Below are 20,270 nucleotides of genomic sequence, written 5' to 3'. Positions count from 1 at the left end.
CATTCAATTTACCAGTACCACGCCACTCACACGATTAACATGCCGCTGTTTCAGTATTAAGACAGTCTGCTATTTAAAATTGTTATTACAAGTAGCCGAAAAGGAATTCATGAAATATTATTTTGGTAGGTACTTAAAATAATGGAATACTACACATGATTTGTTTTTTCTTCTCACTTTATGAAACTACAGAAAAAATTGTAAAATATAGTTATTTTTTTTTTCTTTTTGATATTTGAAAATCTAAGTTGTAGTGTAAATATTTATAATGATAAAATGCAAATCATAGAACCAAAAATCGATGACGTAAAAGAAATAGCAAAAGAAGAAACAGTCCCTCCTTATAGCACGTCGCAATGGATACGAATAAAATGGTAGCTAAAAGTGTTTGGCACTACCTATTTATAAATAGATTCTGTTTGATTTACATTTCTCATAATCAAATAATATAGGTATAATGTGACAAAATACAAACTTTATGATGATCTACGATACGTGATATATTTATTATTCTAGTTCCAAAATAGATGAATTGCATTCAAGGAGTGCCAAAATTAACTATATTTATGTTATTATTTATGGCAGTATGAGGACTGTAACATTCGATAAATCAGTACAATTAGGACGCATTAAGAATTAAAGGTTCGCGTTGCGTCTAATGTTTTATGAGATTATTAGGTAACTTCTGTAATGCGTTTGGTGATGTGAAATGTGCTCACTAAAAATAGCACATGAGCTTTGAAATTACACGCCTGAGGTAGGTATAGTTTGATCTCCGCATCTGCTTTTTACATAGGGACTACTCGCCGCCGAAGCAGGTTTGTTTGCATGGTGTCTTTTGAGCAATATGACGTGCTCTTCGAATGAGGTTTTAAAGTAAAGACCCCTCTACGATAGGCATTAGGTAGGTATACATGAAGGACGGGGAAATTTAACCCACGACTTATTGATCCGTCGACGACGGCAGTAAAAAACAATATTTTTGAAGGATTCTATTTTAGCTGTCTTCAAGCGGGTACAGAGACGTTTAGGGTCATATTATGTTTTTACATGAAATTGTCTATATGTCTCGGAGTGAGTGTTGTAACGTATATGTTGATATTTGAGAGTTTCCAAGCCATATATATTTTCATAACACGATGGCAACGCGTTGTGTGTCCGGTCACCGTCGTCGCCAAACCCGTCGCTTGCGACTAAAGGCTCGACGAGTAAATTAACCCATAGACGCAGCCCACTGAGTTTCTCGCCAGATCTTCTCAGTAGGCCGCGTTTCCGATCCGGTGGTAGATTCTGCGAAGCACTGCTATTGCTAGGGCCAATGTTAGCAACACGCCTGGTTTGAGCCCCGTGAGCTCACCTACACGTCAAGGAGAAGCTGAAATAGCCTCTCAAGGCTATCAGCATAAGTAGGAAAAAAACGCGTTGCACTCTATCTCTGAACTCATATTGTTTCGTTACATTGTATTTCCATCGAATCTTCTTTATTAATTACATTTTCTTCTAATCAAGCAATAATTTCAAACCGATTTAAACCTTGAGAAAATAAGTGCTACTTGTAATAACAATTTTAAATAGCAGACTGTCTTAATACTGAAACAGCGGCATGTTAATCATGTGAGTGGCGTGGTACTAGTAAATTGAATGGATTATTTTTGTACTTTCATTAATAAAAGACTGGACACAGCTGTTGCACGTTAACTGAACATGATTAATGTAATTTAGAAGCGTTGAGCCTGACTACCATATAAATTATGAGAAGTAGATATTGCTGTCTTTATCTAAAGTGGTTATCAGTGGTTTTTACGGATGTTTTATTAAAACTACTGAACTATGCATCGATTGACTTGAAACTTGGTATCCATGCTTATCTTGGTGTGTCTAAATAAATAAATAAACAATAAGACCTGTGATAATCGTTTTTGCGATGTAGCACTTAAATAATACAGCAATAACGACAAACAAAAGTATATTTTAGTCTGAAATGTGATAAGATTTTTTTAAGAATTTAAAGAATATTGAACGAATTTTACAAGAAGAATTTTACCTAAGACTGTGTTCATACTTAAATTAAACTATTTAATATTAAACCAATTCTAAGCCTGAAAAAAGGATATTTTTTATTTAGCAATCATAAACCGTAAGGTGCAGCGTTGTATGTGTATTTGTAACTGTATTCTAGTACCTAAATAAACTGGAGTCTAGTTAAGTTGCGAAGAAAATATTTCGGCTTTTTCTCAATCGTGTCACTCTTGACAGAGTGGTCGTGATCGTCATATAGTATTGGAGGGGGTAGACTAGATGCTCTCACGATATCTCGCCACCTCTCCCTGCTCGAGGCCATTCTACTGCACTCATTTAGGGGACCTCTCACTGTAGTTTTAACTTAGTCGGTCCACCGCATTGGTGACCTCCCGCGCGGCCTTGTACCATCCACCCTTCCCTGTACAACAAGACGTTTTGTGGATCGGCAATCTCGTCGCGAAACGTGTCCGGAGAAATCCACCGTTCGAGACTGTACTATAGCAAACAGACGCTGCTTGATGCCAAGCTTGGTGCCGAAAAATGTATATATGAGTCGACTATTATCAAAGCCGGCAATCTGACTTTTGAAGAATGATTGGTAAATCAGAAAAACGAATTATTGACTTTGTATTCCATTGGCAGTCACAAAACTCTTCGGAACGACATCTTAGATAAATTACAGGTTAACTATTAACCTTTATTTAATGCAGGTTTTGAACCGTATTCTTTGAAGGAGACGATTATATTCAAATCAATCTGTATTGACATATAAATAAAAAAAAAAATTCCAAATGCACAGATTGCCGCCTTTGATAATAGACGACTCATATATAGTTATATAATATAGACAGCTGTAATAACTTTGCGGGTTTCCGCAACCGACCAACTGGAGCACATAACTATTCAGTGGCAGATATAGCAGAACAATAGTAATTTTAATCAGACTGGTTATATTACTTACGCCTTAAACTAATATCATTAAAAAGTTACGATTTCGTAACAGAAACAGAAATATCACAGGCGCATGTGTTTTGTTACACACCACCTATGTTCGATTTTTGTAATATAAGCGTTGAATTTGCGTGAAATGTTGAGTCTATTTGGTTATGATACAGTATTTTTCATAGTTTTCGTAAAGCTTTTAACACATTTAAAAGTGAAACTTATTCTTACCACTGAGCGTCGTCTGTGACCAATAAAAATGTCAAATATTGTAGCGGTCGGAATTAATTTCAAGAAGATAAAAACGCGGCATTTAACCGTAAAATCAGTTTTAAATATGGTCATGGTACATATAATATGTCATTTTTTATTTTTATTTTTTTTATTGCTTAGATGTATGGACGAGCTCACGGCCCACCTGGTGTTAAGTGGTTACTGGAGCCCATAGACACCTGCAACGTAAATGCGCCACCCACCTCGAGATATAAGTTCTAAGATCTCAGTATAGTTACAACGGCTACCCCACCCTTCGAACCGAAACGCATTACTGCTTCACGGCGGAAATAGGCGGGGTGGTGGTACCAACCCGTGCGGACTCTCAAGAGATCCTACCACCAGTAGGCCAATTCATTTTATTGCCTAAATCGCTGAACGATATCGCGAATCTTCTGGTGTTTAGTGGTTGCTGGAGTTTACAAATACCACAATGCCACCACCACCGCTTCGTATGTGGTAGAAATGTCATTTGTATTAAACTATAGTCTATATGCAATGGTTGTCGTACCATTGGAATTGGAACGCATAATTCGCGTTAGAAATCAGGCAGGAATGAATATCTAAGTTATTAACATTTATTTTTTAATCATTTAATCATTTAACTATTCGATTAATGGTACAGACCAGATTGGAACGTCAATCGTATTTGTATCACGAGCGATGTAATACGTACATTGAAATAGCAGCTGATGCGCGTGATTTGGAGTCTCGAATGCATGCAGGTTGTTTTTTTGTTTTACATTGAGAACTGAAGATGAAGAAAACACATTTGATTCAGTAAAAAATAAGCACGTCATTTAAATGTCACGTGGCCTGTATACTTCGTCTGTTTACAAAGGAAATAATACTCAAAAGGTTAGTTAATTTGATTTGCGGTATATATGCGGTATATTATATCATCATCATCATCATCATCATCAGCCTTTATCTGCCCACTGCTGGACATAGGCCATATATTATATGCGATGCTATATTCTTTAAGTGTTCATCGGATTGTATTGTAACTTGGTACGGCACACCAAGAAATATTTCTGTGTCTTAGGTTTTAAGCAATCTTAAGTTTTAACCAACGATAGGTGACGCTCAAGTTCACTAAAGATATTGACGTTTAACATGCGATTATGCATTTTCTCACTGGTGGTAGGACCCCTTGGGAGTCCGCACGGTTAGGTACCACCACCCCGCCTATTTCCGCCGTGAAGCAGTAATGCGTCTCGGTTCGAAGGGTGGGGTAGCCGTTGTAACTATACTGAGACCTTAGAACTTATATCTCGAGGTGGGTGGCGCATTTACGTTATAGATGTCTATGGGCTTCAGTAACCACTTAACATTAGGTGGGCTGTGAGCTCGTCCATCCATCTAAGCAATAAAAAAAAAAGATTTGCTATACTCGTAGTTAGCTACAGCAAGCGGTAGTAATTTTTTTTTAAATAGCAACAACCTCCGTTTCGTAACGTCAATCCACGCAATATAATTTATGAGGGACGTCTTACGGTCTTGGCGCAGAATATAATTTTATTTCAACAAAGTCATATGTAGGTCATTCAACTCGTTCATTCTTAAAAAAATATCCAAAGCATAGGAACTACATTAGTAGGCAGCGGCTTGGCTCTGCTCCTGGCATTGCTGAAGTCCATGGGCGACGGTAACCACTTACCATCAGGTGGGCCGTACGCTCGTCTGCCTACAAAGGCAATAAAAAAATAAAATAAAAAAAACTACATGTATATAAATGAAACGAGCACGAAATTTTGTTTATGTACCTAACATTAAGTATGTTGCAACAAAGTATCAACTTTATGAAGAATTGAATTTTGAACAGTCCAAAATACTGTAGGTAATACTATTTTTATTCTATTTCTTTTTTTATTTTATCAACGCCGTTTATCACTTTTGCCTGTCAGCTTCTACTACTTTAGGTCTTTATCTTATCTTATACCTTTAAACGAGCAATTCTTGTATATATATAATCTGAATCTCGGAAACGACCAACGATTATCATAAAATTTAGTATACAAGGGATTTCGGGGGCGGTAAATCGATTTATCTACGATTTATTTTCAGAAAATGTTGTTTTATTCGTGTTTTCAATAATCAACTCTTCCCGACATCTATTGGCGAATAATAATACTATTTTTCTTAATTGAGGGCAACTAACCGCTTTAAAGACACAACAAGATGGCGTTATCAAAAAAAAAACCGAGCAAAGCTCGATCATCATTTAGTAATGTATCTATAGTAGTTACGACATCTAACATCTTCGGCTTGCAGAAGCTTCTAGCGATCTTTAAAATTGCTTCCAATTTAGAATCGAATTTTGTTATTGCAACGTTTCAAGTTTTGTGAGTAAATTAAAAAGCCTCGGCAAACTTGTGGTTTCGCGAGTTAATATAGTAAAAATTTTTCAATTGTTTCGAACGAAACACATCTTACCATAGCACCAGCTGGTTATATTTTGAGGTGAGTAGCCAGCTCTACTGTAAGTAGGTATAAAAATAATTATAAAAAATCTTGAGCTCTCTCCAAAATTTATAATTTCATCCAACCTTTCATGTTAGCATGGATTTTTCTTAGAGCACTTTGTTTCAATCTGAGGCCGAACTTTCATTTTCATTGACGAAAACTGACTATTCTCTTGGTTCTTCACAAAATTTCTAAACATATTTCATGTACAAACGTAATGAAATAAAAAAAACAAGTGGAACCAGGAAGGTATTACCTGGTACTGAGGAATCATATACTAAAACACGGACGTGTAAATAAAGCAGATAAATTCAATTTAATTTAGTATTACTTAAAGCATTTCAATTGTGAATCTTATTTCAATCGATACATTCGATATTCGGCTGTGTCGCTGTCGGACAAGAATAGCATTTCTCCATCTCTTCCTGTGAGTGTCGAAAAAGATTTGATCGAAGAATAGGCAGGGAAGCGTTCTCTGCGTGTGTTACTAGGGTACTAGCATTGCCAGCAGACATCTGCTGGTGATAGGGCGTGTTGCAACACGCACGGCTGAGTACCACTTGTTAGCCTACTAACGCAGCGAACCAGTCATCTTTGCACTATTATAGGCTAGAATTCTGTTATAAAATACAATAGAGGCTTTGATTTCGTGCTTCAAGAGGTGTGGCGGTTTTTTTTAATTTCTTTCGTCACTGAAATTTAAGTTATCTAAAACACTAGACGTAGCTTAATTTTTTATAATTCACGCACGAAGTACAACTTCATACATACAAAATAAAAATAAAAAAACCATATTAGAGCACTATGAAACTACAGAAATATCCAATGCTCAAGATCAACAGACGAAAAATGTTATAATTATATTGAATCTGTACAGTTGGTGTTCCAGAAAGAACTCTTCCATCATCCGAGCGTGGGTTCCTGCGTGGATATAGCGTGAATATTGTTTATTTTGAACCATAGCCAAGAACTAGCGCACAGTGCCGTATTGTGAGTATTAATGTCGGGGGGTCGAACGGGTTTGGTTTAAAATTAAGGTTTTAATTATTTTGCATAGATGTGTGATTTAACTTACGGCCTACCTAGTGCTTAGTGGCTACTGAAGCTTATAGATATAACATGTGAATGCCGCCACCCTCCAAGAAGCACGGGTTGGTTTTGTAAACTATTTTATTTATTAGAATATGTGACACTTCAAACGGGAATGCCACTGAGTTTCTCGGCGAATCTTCTTAGTGGGTCGCGATTCCAATCCGGTGGTAGATTCTGCGAAACACTGTTCTTGCTAGGGCTAGCAAGCCCTTGTGTTAGCCTGAGAGAATTCTCAGGTTCAGCCCGTGAGCTCACCTATGCATCTGCGAATACATGGAAGAACTCCTTAGGCTACCAGTGAATAGGTAGGGGAAAAAAATTTAACGAGAAAGCATGACTTCAACGCCTAGGAAATAAGCAGAATGGTGGGTGGTACACACTCGAGATGTACTTTATAAAACGCTTTTAAACTTATATCTTTAATTTTGTAATTTAGCCTGTTACTTAAACAATTTAACCTTTAATTTAAAGAAACATTAGGAACGTCAATAGTTATTACGATTTCAGATTTATATCTTTTATTTTTAGTAATTTAAAAATAGACTATTCACAGGTACACCCTCGTATTACATACCTGTAATTTGTGTACCTGTTCGCCTTCTCTACTGTGACAGACCAGACCTTGACATTACAACGTATATTAGACGCCTAATTACATGTAATTACGAGGTGATTACAAACGACAAGGGCAAGGGAATGTTATTTTAGAAAAAAACGTGCGTCATATTTTCTTCGCCCTTTCAAGGTTTTTTTTAAAGTTTTTAACTCATTCTTAGAAATTCACTTGTAAACATTGTATTATTAAATAATAATATGTGTGATAGTTATATTAATCCTTTTCCAGATACGGAAACCGTACGTGACATGGCAATTCAGTTTGACGTTTTCTCTAGTGTTTACCTAATTATTGAAATTCGTCATGAATCATTCACACATCAAGGCTTAGGTTCGTTTTATAGATTACATTTTGTCTTTTGTTATGATAGTTAATAAATATAATTTACAATTATTATTTTTGTTTATCTACAAAAATAATACATAATATAAAGAAATTGGTAAATAAACACAAAAGTTTTTAACTATTTTTTTTACTTTATACTCCTCATTAAATGTTCAACAAAACAGAGAATGGTTGAGAAACAGATGAAAAAATATCGCTTAATTATATTTTCCGGTGTAAATCTATATAATAAAATATAATAATATAAAAATGAATTGCTGTTAGTTAGTCTCGCTAAAACTCGAGAACAGCTGGTCCGATTTGGCTAATTGTGTCTCCCGTCGGACGGATACCTTTTGTTTGTTTTAAGTTTATTTTATACAAAAGTTTAGGTCTTTTATTTATCGATTGAGGCACTACGAAGTCTGCCGGGTCAGCTAGTATATAATAAATATTCTACAAAGAATATAATCACGGGCTGTAAGGAAGCACTGGAAGATACTACTGTCTCACCTATTTCTGTCGCAAAGCAATGATGCGTTCAGATCTGAAGGCTCAGATATAAAAGTTGACCATAATGTTTCGACCACAAGTATCTAGGTGAGTTGCGGAATTCTCGTGATAGTTTTTGTAACCACTTAACACTGAGCGGGCCGTAAGCTCCTACGCCTATCAAAAGCAACAATGAACTACCTCACTTTCGCAATAATCTGGTCCCATTGTAAATTTTCATTTACACATTAGTACGTATGTATGTAAACACGTTTTTTAACTTGAATGTTGAAATTACATAGTAGAGCGTGAAATCTTAATTACATTAGGTACTTGTACATAGAAGCGTGTTCACCTTTTAGGGATTACTGGGTTTAATCTAATTATCTTAGATCAAAGAAAGTATTTCACGAGAAATCATTTAATTTGAATACAGCTCGCCATGGATACGAAAAAGGAATTTATTTAGAATAAGAAGTTGTTATACAAGTTCCGTTTTTCTTTATTTTTTTTTAAACATTGATAACTGAATAGCAAAGTAATTAAATTAAAAGTATTTAAAATAATAACGACGTTCTCAAACTTGAATAAGTGAGAACAAAATAAAGCTATAAAGGAATCGACATAAGAGTAAAACAAAATTGCTATTGTTGGAATCTTAAGACTTTGATGTTTATTTAAATATATATTATAGTCACCATTAGCTTAGAGAAGCTTATAGAAGCTAATGGTGACTGGCAAGGTGAACAGAAGAAGACCACGAAGTAGAGGTCCGACACGTTGGACTGACTAGATCCGCACAACCCTCGACACCACAGTTCACGATGCTCTACCCTCGGCGGCAGATAAAGGCAAATGGCGTGGAATGATCCGCAATAAACTCTTGTTGCGAGGAGGTGGTCACGACCCTCAGTATTGAGGAAACCGAAGCAAGAAGAAGAATAGATATATCACGGTCAGGTGACATCGAAATCTTTAATCTACACTTTTAGTGCAATATTTAATATTGATTTATTCTGTTATAACAAAATTAATGCTCTGTAACATTTAATCTATGTAAATTATATAGGATCAAAATAGTAGTCTGACCTAAACGCAAACTATTGGGAAACGAATATGAGCGTTGAAATAAATTACTTTCACTAATGTACCTGTAATATTCCATAGTACTCCGATGTATCGATACCCATACGCTAAAGCATATACCAAGTATGAGATACCGTATTAAGCAAGACGTTTCGTCAATTTGAGTATCAAAAATAAAAGATACTGGCTCAACCAAAAGACCGATTGCGATGATCAGGATCGTTCGGTCGTGTTATGAAATGTTTTGCAAAATAAAACGCGTCGCGAAATGACCAAATGCATGAAAAGAGCACGCTTAGACGTAGAACGATTAAATGTTTAGCTTATTGTGCACTTTTGAATTCGTTTAACAGTTTTAGTCTAGTATTTTCTTCGGTTTTCGCAACTAGTAGACATTTATTTTACTGTTTATGATCAGAACAGTCAACCCCATGCCTGCGTTAATTAGCAGTAGTCAAAAAACATTTAACGTTAGTGAGTCTTGAGACGCAGCAAGGTTACTAGAGCAAGAAGGAAGTGGCATTTTTCTAATTTCATTTTATACTTGTTGACCCGGCAGACTTCGTAGTGCATCAATCGATAAATAAAAGACCTAAACTTTTGTATAAAATAAAACTAAAACAAACAAAAGGAATCCGTCAGACGGGGGACATATCATTGTTATTTATATTTAATTCCGAGCATTTTCTTATTTATCTACCTTTTAAACCTTCTCTGGACTTCCACAAATAATTCAAGACCAAAATTAGCCAAATCGGTCCAGCCGTTCTCGAGTTTTAGCGAGACTGACGAACAGCAATTCATTTATTTATATACCTATATATAGAAGATATATAGATTTATTTAATTCCGAACATTTTCATATTTATCTACCTTTTAAGCCTTCTCTGGACTTCCACGAATAATTCAAGACCAAAATTAGCCAAATCGCTCCAGCCAAATCGGTCCAGCCGTTTTCGAGTTTTGGTGAGACTAACGAACAGCAATTTATTTTTATATTTACAGATTGCGTAAAAAGAAACATAAACATACATACCTTCTTCTCAGGTCTTTTGGTGACTGTTTCGTTTGCATTATGATGATATTTAATTTTACCATTTTTGTATTTAATTACACAAGAAACACGCGAAAAGTTTTAGAAAATGTAATTTATAGATCGCGGAAAAATTTATAACAAAAAATCAGAAAGGTAATTTTTTTCGTTCATAAATGTCTGAAATATATATATATAGCACGAAGAGAGGACGGTCGATGGGGCAGAAAGATCCTGGAGTGGCGACCACGTACTGGCAAGCGCAGTGTGGGACGGCCACCTACTAGATGGACCGACGACCTAGTAAAAAGCGCTGGGTCTCGTTGGATGCAGGTGGCAATGGACCGGTCGCACTGGAAATCTATTGGAGAGGCCTATGTTCAGCAGTGGACGGCGATAGGCTGAAATGATGATGATGATGAAATGTCTGAAATTCTGTTCGCTTTTTGCTCACTAATGTATTATGCTTGTGTTATGTAGTATGTATTATGCTATTAATGCTTACTGACTTGTATTTATTATTTTATTAATGCTTGTTTATTAATTCAAGAATACTTAACATGTGTTATCTTTGGCTGGAGTTTCATGCAACATAAACCAATATAACGGATTGAAAACGCTCAACGTATGTCTGTGCACTTATCGAATCTCAGCACCATTTCAAAATCATAAAATGTAACTAATGAGCAACGCTGAACAATTATGTAGTGTAAATTTTCTAAAAACCTTGAACTCTACTAACATATACGTCTTAATACATTTAGCTTCTAAGGGCTACTAAAATTTAATTAGCTAATAAATTTGGAAGACTGCAATTACATTATACAGTATACTTAAGTAGTATAATTCATATAACGAGCCACAAATACCATATACAAACGAATAACGCGAACTAATTTTGAACATGGATGATTAAATAGCTAAAAGAACTAAACTCCAAGCCTGATTTAAAGTTGTCAAAATTGATCATAAATTAGTGGAACACATTGGAAATGGAATACCAATGATACAAGGTCGATGTTGCAATGGCCGATATACTATTATTAAAACCTAGAAAAACTTTAATAAAAAAAAGACGGTGATACTAAGTCTTACTCACAAATATGCTTTAGATATTACAAGTTTCACAAAATATGAAGTGGCAGCCCTATAATTCGACATTAAACTGTATTGTAGTTAAAAGGTATTTGGTAACAGCATCCTTTGGCATTATTAGCTTCGGTACAGAAGTATCTAAGAACAAACAAATTACGTACCAAGAGCGATGATCTCGAACAAGCATGATATTTCATTTTCCGTGCTCAAATTTTAAACAATGAATACGATTACCAGTATTACAACAAGCATGTGTTTTATTAAACAAGGAATTGATGTTACGGAACGAATGTAACAGTTACGAGTTAGGTACTAATTTACTCTACTTAATAACTGGTTTTGTGTGAAATTGTGCCAATTTGTGCTCACTTTTTTGTATGCTTTTTTTTTGTAGTTGTTTAAATAGGTATTCGGATTACCAGCAGATATTATGAATCTCTTTGCTGTGACGGAAATAGATTGTCATTTAACGTACCTATTCTTGTTATTTTTTTAAGATTCAATTCTTTCAGAATCGTGCAAAGGATCGTTTAGGGGATGCTTTTTTAGAGGTCACTTTTGCAACGTCCCAACAGGACCTCTGGAGCGCAATCCTCTCAGTGTCCCTTGAGTGATACGACATGCTCTTTTTCAAATAAGTAGTGAAAACTCTTGAGCGGTAGGCTTAATTATACTTGTGGTATTGGTGATGTCCACGGGCGACAGTAACCGCATCAGATGGGACGCTTTCTCGTTTGCCGTCGAAGATAATAAAAAATAACAAATAATATAATTTCCTTATCTGAGAATGTTAGATACATTCGATTTACCAATGATTCGAACTAAAAAAAGTATATATCTAGAAACGAAATGAAAGGTGTCGGAGAAGCAAACCTCAAATTTCGAAGCAATCTAAAAGTGGTAATCCGTGATCATGAAATTTGAATATTAAAACGACACTATTGAACGCCAAAACAAGTTTGTTTACGAGATTATTAGCAATATTATCTTAAGCAACGCAAAGTTTGAGCTTTATTTACATAGTTAACAATTGCGTACGACTCCCCTCCCGGCGGACTCTTGCGTGATATCGGAATCGGCGACGCGAGCTCTTAGTATCGAAATACCACCTCGAGTTGTTTGCTCGAGGCAGACTCGACACCTGGTTCAATCGACAAAATGCAGCTTATATTCATCATAGTGACATTAGTGATCCATCATGCAAGTGCTGATTATTTCCGAACTCAACGTAAGTAGCTCTGGTTTCATTTTACGGGCGTCCTACATTACCGGCACCGGGATATAAACAAATACGATACCGAACTGCACCGGTTCGAATCGATTTCATAAGCTATTGGTGTTGCATAAATCGATTATTGCCGTTATAGAATTTAGTGTGTTGCAATCGAGTGCCCGTTGTGAAAATTTGTATCTTATGAATTGATCGAACGCTTTTGTTTGTAATGAAAACCCTGATTGTTACCTTATCTTAATAGTTTGCACGAAAATCTACTACATATAACCGATCAATAAAAACATGGAGTGGTCTTTCGTTTTCAAAACTTCATAGAGGTGGCCTAGTCTTTAAATAGTAATTTTAAATACACTATTGAAATGAGACAAATAATAATTACGAATAAGCGAATGAAAATTTACTTTTAGAACTACCATCATACATATTTCCATAAAAAAAAGGAATGGAATATTTCGTGAACTACATACCTAATTAATTTTTGCTCTCACTGCCTCAATCTTACATCTCTTAAACTATTCCAACTGATCTATTTTTGATGATTGAATTTACTCTTGATACAGCATCAAGAGTCAATTCAATCAATACTCCAAACAGATGCATCTTTGAATCTGGTTTAGATATAGGTAAATTTGGTGTAATTTTTTTTCCGTTATATCTGTTGATTGAACTATGTATCATCAGTGTTCAAACATTATATTCCTTTTTATGGATTTATATCCATTATATAGAGAAGTCAAGCTAACTCCTAAGTAAGTAAAGCTATTGCTCCATACACAGTTCCAGAACTTTTAATTCGACCAAACTCGTAATAATTCAAAATAAAACTGATTTGAGTTCAGAATAACGTTTTCCCCCGAATCTTCGTGTTCTTCGTGCTCTTATAATTTGAAATTGACATGTTCCAGAAATATCATAACTTATCGTTCTAATGTGTACATACGTTTATCTAAATAGGTTATTGTGTCTAAATATTTATGTGCACGATAAATTGGCCAGTAGCTAATTAATACCTGATAAACAATTGTGACCTTACGTTGTGTAAATTTTTATGTTGATACTTTTATTGAATCTACATAACAGTCAGGTGAATGTCATGAACGGCTATCAAAGTTCTATAGTATCTGAAGTACCCGTTATCTTGACGACCGATCTATACTAATATTATAAAGCCGAAGAATTTGTTTGTTTGAACGCGCTAATCTCAGAAATTACTGGTCCGATTTTAAAAATTATTTCAGTGTTAGTTAGCACATTTATTGAGGAAGGCTATAGGCTATATAACATCACGGTAAGACAAATACAAGTGAAACACCAATAAAGAATGTTTCAAAATAAGGGTTTAAATAGCTCCCTAACATTCTACAATCCAAAGATATGTTCACTTTTACGTAAATGAAGTGGGGAGTAAAATTTTGCGTTATGCCAAAGTAACTATTCCACGTGGACGGAGTCACGGGCAAAAGCTAGCTACGTAATAAATCAAACAATTGCCGTTTTAGGTTATGACATGTCTCCTATTTTCTGTTAATGTACATTATTTTTGTTCACATACTTATCGTTCTAATTAGTACAATTATTAGTAAATTGGGCATTCATGGTTACTATTAAATATGCATTTATGTTCGCTTTGGTAACAGCGGTGATATTTTGCAAAACTGAAGCCAGAACATCGAGGGGTCGTTAACCCTTGCGATGGTCCGACCAAATCCGTTCTGCGGTTAGCATTGCTTGTGTTGCAAAGTGCACTGCGAAGACAGACCATTATGGCGTAATGTAGTCCTAGCGGAAAATATCTGGCAGAGGTCATGACCATTATAAATAGAATTAAAATTGAAAACTCGACTTATTACTCAAAATATGGATTTTTATTGGTAAAAAAATAAGAATCGTTTATTTTTATTATCTAAGCTTTTATTTATTATCTAAGCTATTTAGGGATCGAAAGTATTAACCATAAAACAATTATACACTCTATGTATAGGGGTAAAAAAAACCATCAAATTTGTTGTGATAATTTAAGTGATTTAAGTATAAAATTATCAAAGCAACATATTACTATAGTACACAAAAGTACAGATTATCAATGATCTTTATTTTTCTTTGTTAATTTTCCAAGTATTTGTTTTAATAATAATAATAATAATATTATAGCTTTGTTTTAATAATAAGTTTTTGTTAATTTTCCAGCGGATTTCGTGAAAACGTGCTTGAAAAGTGACCCCGAGTTCGATGATTGTTCCCGTGATGCTGTACAGAAATTGTTCGATGCTTTGGGGCCAGGTATGTGTATAGTATTTAATTTTTATTTATTTATTGCTTAATGGGTGGACGAACTTCACAGCCCACCTGGTGTTAAGTGGTTACTGGAGCCTATAGACATTTACAACGTAAATGCACCATCCACCTTGAGATATAAGTTCTAAGGTCTCGGTATAGTTACAACGACTGCCCCACCCTTCAAACCGAAACGCATTACTGCTTCACGGCAGAAATAGGCAAGGCGGTGGTACCTACCCGTGCGGACTCACAAGAGGTCGTACCACCAGTATTCCTACCAGTAATCCACCTACCATAATTCGTAATGAAATCTCATTGAAATGCTTAGTGTTTCAAGGAAGAGTAGACGCTCAATGCTCTCGCGGCCAATCATCCACAAAGTGGACAGACGTGATTAAGTCATCTACAAAGTGTTCCCTTACTGAATGTACACGTACCGTCACAAATAGGGAGAAATGGAGAAGTCTCTCAAAAGCCGCAGCCAAGCATTAAGACATACGTAACCACGACCACTCCGCCAGGAGTGTACGACTAAGAAGAAGAAATGTGTATAGTTGAAATGGACAGATCGCAATATCTCTTCACACACCCAAATGAAAAATTTGTGAGAAATGATCTTCAGGATATCTTTTCTTCATAGAGATAAAACGGATTAAAGTTAATTGGTTATAAACATTTTATGGAATAATTTCGGGTCCACATTGTTCTTGTAATATCTGAAAACTATTTGTTTACGACTCGAGAAAAACTCCAAATAAATGACAAATTTATTTACTATTAGTGTGGTAGAAAATATTCACATTCACAATACACATTTACATTAGAAGCTTAAGAGTCAAATATTCTCTACTGGTCTAAAGTCGCCTGGTGTTGCACAAGACGAAACGGGCGGCAAACGACTATTCTAAATCAAGAAACTAACCTCTTTGATGATGCTGCAATCCTATTACTATTTAGTAGTCAAAAGATCTTCTTGACTATTTTCAAACATTTAATTAAACTGAAGTTTTTATTTTTATGTATTAATGAATTTATTTATCTTATTGTTTAGATTTGTACTTTCTGTCTGTCCATTAATATTTTCAACATTATTATTTATAACTTTATATACTAGACAGCTTAAAGACGGACTTAATGCCATAGGCATTCTCTGACAGTCTACCTTAGGGGAGTGCAGAGATGAACCTTGGCAGGTGTAGTTTGGTAGTGATATTACTTAAACATATGTGTATATATAACATACATATTATTTATAGATACAAATACTCCTGCTTAAATAAATACATATACATAAATATATATTATCAATTAGATGACTCTGCTAACTCTCTGAGAAACATCATCTTGGTAGTTATTCTTTCTGGCCGTCACTAGGCGACCAACGAACCAATGCGAAGTCATTTTGATAACACTTTCTCATGATTTTTCAAAATATCAATCATCGTATTGACAACACAGCTACTTTAAGGATTAAAAGCGATAGGTTCACAATCCAGCGGGCTAGCCATGTAGCCTCAATTACGAAATGTTTGTACATAACTTGCGGAAAGCGAAAGCGCTATTTCTTCATCACACCGCGACGACTGCAAGAGATCAGATAATATGACACAGTTTCTTCCTAATAAAATTATAATTCTATAGCCTATGTTATTTGCTTTGATTTTTAAGTTAAATAAAAATCAAGTTCAGTATTCAAAAAATGTAATTACGTACACACAATGTGTAGTCAGTACTTGATCAAATTTGTAGCCTCAATTTGTTCCATAATTTACTATGTTGATGTTGAATTACCGTGACCTGAATTCAGATCTCAACAAACCGGATCGCCTTTTATTGCTGACCAGTTTGTTCAACAATGCTGATCGGTTTTGGACCATTGCTCTTGTCATTTGTATATCATTTATAAACTATTTTATTTAATTGTATAGACAGACGCAACACAGTTAAAACTACAGCTCTTCACAGAATCGTCAACTACAATAACTCATCAACCTGTACAAAACATTGTACAGTCTAAAATACATTTACCGATCAAAAAATATCTTCCTATGAATATCAAATATTGAAAGTTAAGGCTTGCAATACACGCATAAAAATTATCAAAATCGCTTTATACAAATATAAGTTTATATTTGTTTATAAGGAAATGTTTTTACAGATAATAATCATATGTTTATGTGTTTTTGTACTGACAAAAGGGTAAACAGCATCTAATAGTTGCTTAACGTAAGTTATTATTAGTTTCCCTATAAATAAAACAACTTTTAAGGCTTAAACTCGGGTTTTTTATTGTCATTATATAATTTCTCACGCTTAAAAATACTATGCAGTTTTCGTGGTCAATGACCCCTGTCCGTAGATTATACCGTAAAGAAGTTTTAAGTATGCATACGACTTGCCTCCATGTTTGGAGTCCTATTAATTCAAAGTAAACCAGGAGATGAAATGTCTAGAGCACTACAGTAACCTACGCTCTTGTCTTTACCTTATGAATATGCAATAAATAATAAATAAATAAATGAATATTTACTAACAATCACGTCACGTTAACTGGTCCCGTGATAAGTTCGTAAAGAACTTGTGTTACAGGTACCAGATAACGGAAATAAATGTAAGATTTTTATTATACACATACATATATTTAATATACATCCATAACCCTGGAAAAGACGTTTATATTTATCATACAAATATCTTCCCTTGGCGGGATTCGAACCCGCGACCCCCTTGTGTAGTGACCATGTCACTTACCACTACACCAGACGGCCGTCAATAGCAAAACAAATATGCATGCTAAAACTAAAAAATATACATAGCGATAAATGTATAAGGCGATTTAGTTAGTTTTAGTGCATGTAACACAACCGTATTTTTTTTTCAATATGAATGATTGAATTATAAATTAGCCAAATTTCTCTTTCCGTTTACAGGTCTACCGGAAATAGGCATGCCTCCACTAGACCCATTAAATATTCCAAAAATAAGAATTTTGCAAGGAGATGGTCCTGTAAATGTCAATGCAGCTCTGGATAATGTCACAGTCACTGGATTCGGAAAAACGGAAGTATTGATGAGTCAGTGAGTAATAACTCTTTCTAATTATGTGTCCCTAGTACTTCGGACGTTTGTTTCAATGGCTGAGTCAAAAAAAAACATATTGGCGTTTTCTTATTGCTATGGAAGCAGATGAGTGAGCGTTGCCAACAGTCCCATAATAATGTGATGTTGTATTTTTTAATACAAAAATTAACATAACTTCCCGTACGTTTGAGCTCTTTGATTTTACAATGACTGTAATATGCTTCAATATAAATGTATGTATGTAATTTAATAGGTGATTATGAGGTAACAGTAAATATGTAAATTTTTGGAGTAAAAGTAAATTTTTAAGATATTGAATCTACAATTAAACTGTTATATTGTTTGCACTAAACGTATGCAAACATGTTTTCTTAAATAGTGGGGAAAAAACGTGTATTTACATAACGAAGTGGGGAAAAAACGTGTATTTTTCCCGCATTTATATTCTTCTTTATTCTTCATTGTTTAAAAATGTTCATTACAAATGTGCCCCAAATTATTATTAATATTGCCCAACTAGCGACTTAACGGCCTACACGGGACTTAGTTGTTAACGCTGTATCATTTATTGATTGTGTTGTTTTAGAAATTTAACTGAAAATTGAAGATTAATTAACTCTCGACATAGGTATGTCTTTAAAGAGCGTCGTCAGTTGTCCTTGACCACGAAAACTAAAGTATTCAAAACATCTAAGATAAATGCAAACAATAAACCCGAGATTAATTTATATTAAAAATATTTTAGTATATTGTCTGTGGCTTGTGACAGGTCTAGATATTATTGAGTTTTTTTTTTCAGGGTTGACAGCAAAACCTATGACTTTTATACTAAAGTACGTGTGCCTAAAATTAGAATAGAAGGCACGTATGATTTAAAAGGAAAAATTCTAGTAATACCTTTGGTTGGTCGAGGAAAATGCTGGTTTGAACCAAGTGGGTAACATAGCAGTTAATAGAAATTGTTAAAAAATTTTGATATGAAAAAATAAGCTTTTTTGTTTTAGGTAACATGACAATAGACATCGTGAGTGATATCAAATTGTATGAAAAGGACGGCTTTGTATTTTTCAATGTCACTGCAGCTCACGTTAAATATTCAATAGGTGGATTGAAGCTGCGCATGAATAATCTCTTTGACGGCATCCAATCTTTGGGTAAATTTAATTTATTAGATTTATTGTACATAGTTAGAAAAAAATATGCATTTAAACAACTATCGTTTGCAAGAAACGGCGGGAGACATCTATTATCGAGTAGGAGATATAACCAAATAGTTGACGCAAAATAATCACAGATGGCACTGTATCGTTGCAGCCACATCTTGTATTATATGGTCTCCTGGTACTAGAGTGTTACAAATTGCAACGTTGAGACGTTAAATGGAACGGACATTCATTCATTCTTTACCTCCGGAAAAAAGCAAAAAGAAGTTATCTAGCTGATTTGGGGTCTCCTAATTACTAACCTAAATACTTTTCAGAACAATCAAAGAGTTTTATCGTTAAAAAGAATTTACTCAAAACCTACTTTTGTGAAAATAAAAGAAAAACATTAATTTTAATAAAACATTTGACTGTAGTGAATAAAATTTATTGATAAGTAATATTTTTTTTTTGTAGGTATATTGATTAATAATAATGGTAAATAAGTTTTATGTAATCAATCATTTCAATTGTTAAATTAGGACTGATAGCTGAATTTTAAACGTTTTTAAGGAATCGCTAGGAATACATTATCTATATTAATTATTACTATTAAACTTATTTTTTAAACTAAACTGATCCCTATTGATGTTCTTTTGTTGAAGGGTTGTTGTTTATTTTTAAATAATTCTAGCATAACGTAACCTTTTATTATACTTTTATATTTTCAGAGGAAAGCACCAATGCATATCTTAACGAGAACTGGAGGCCTGTTTCTGAATCTCTGCGGCCAATCCTATCAAAAACTATAGAAGACATTCTATTAGGTTTCACGCAGACGCTGTTCCACAATTTACCGGCCAATTTTTTGATCGGCGACGTGAAAAACAAAAATAAAAAACTCGAAGACGCTTTCTAGTTATAATGCTAAATTAGAAATTATTTAATTTGAAAATAGGAATGTAAATATAATAATAATAAGTTTTTCTATTATTTTTTTACTCCTGACCTTTATCCTAAAATGATACTACAAAAGTATTCTTATTGTATTATTTTCAAATCTATTTAGTTGAATCTACATCTATACTAATATTA

General features: G+C 34.4%; 2 protein-coding genes across 2 annotated transcripts in view; one reads left to right on the top strand and one right to left on the bottom strand.

Moving 5' to 3' along the window:
• LOC114248837 (muscle-specific protein 20) overlaps nucleotides 1–20,270 on the bottom strand; it is a 31,125-nt gene that overhangs the window by 9,527 nt on the left and 1,328 nt on the right. The window lies entirely within an intron of this gene.
• LOC114248836 (circadian clock-controlled protein daywake) lies at nucleotides 12,309–20,185 on the top strand. The gene is made up of 6 exons (XM_028182249.2): nucleotides 12,309–12,669; nucleotides 14,863–14,955; nucleotides 17,883–18,030; nucleotides 18,833–18,966; nucleotides 19,038–19,187; nucleotides 19,907–20,185. The coding sequence occupies exons 1-6, from the start codon at nucleotides 12,600–12,602 to the stop codon at nucleotides 20,092–20,094; spliced, it is 783 nt and encodes a 260-aa protein (XP_028038050.2). The 5' UTR covers nucleotides 12,309–12,599; the 3' UTR covers nucleotides 20,095–20,185.

The sequence above is a fragment of the Bombyx mandarina genome, chromosome 12 (assembly GCF_030267445.1).
Source record: "Bombyx mandarina strain Sakado chromosome 12, ASM3026744v2".
Taxonomy (NCBI): Eukaryota; Metazoa; Arthropoda; class Insecta; order Lepidoptera; family Bombycidae; genus Bombyx; species Bombyx mandarina.
This window is presented reverse-complemented; position numbering and strand designations above follow the sequence as displayed.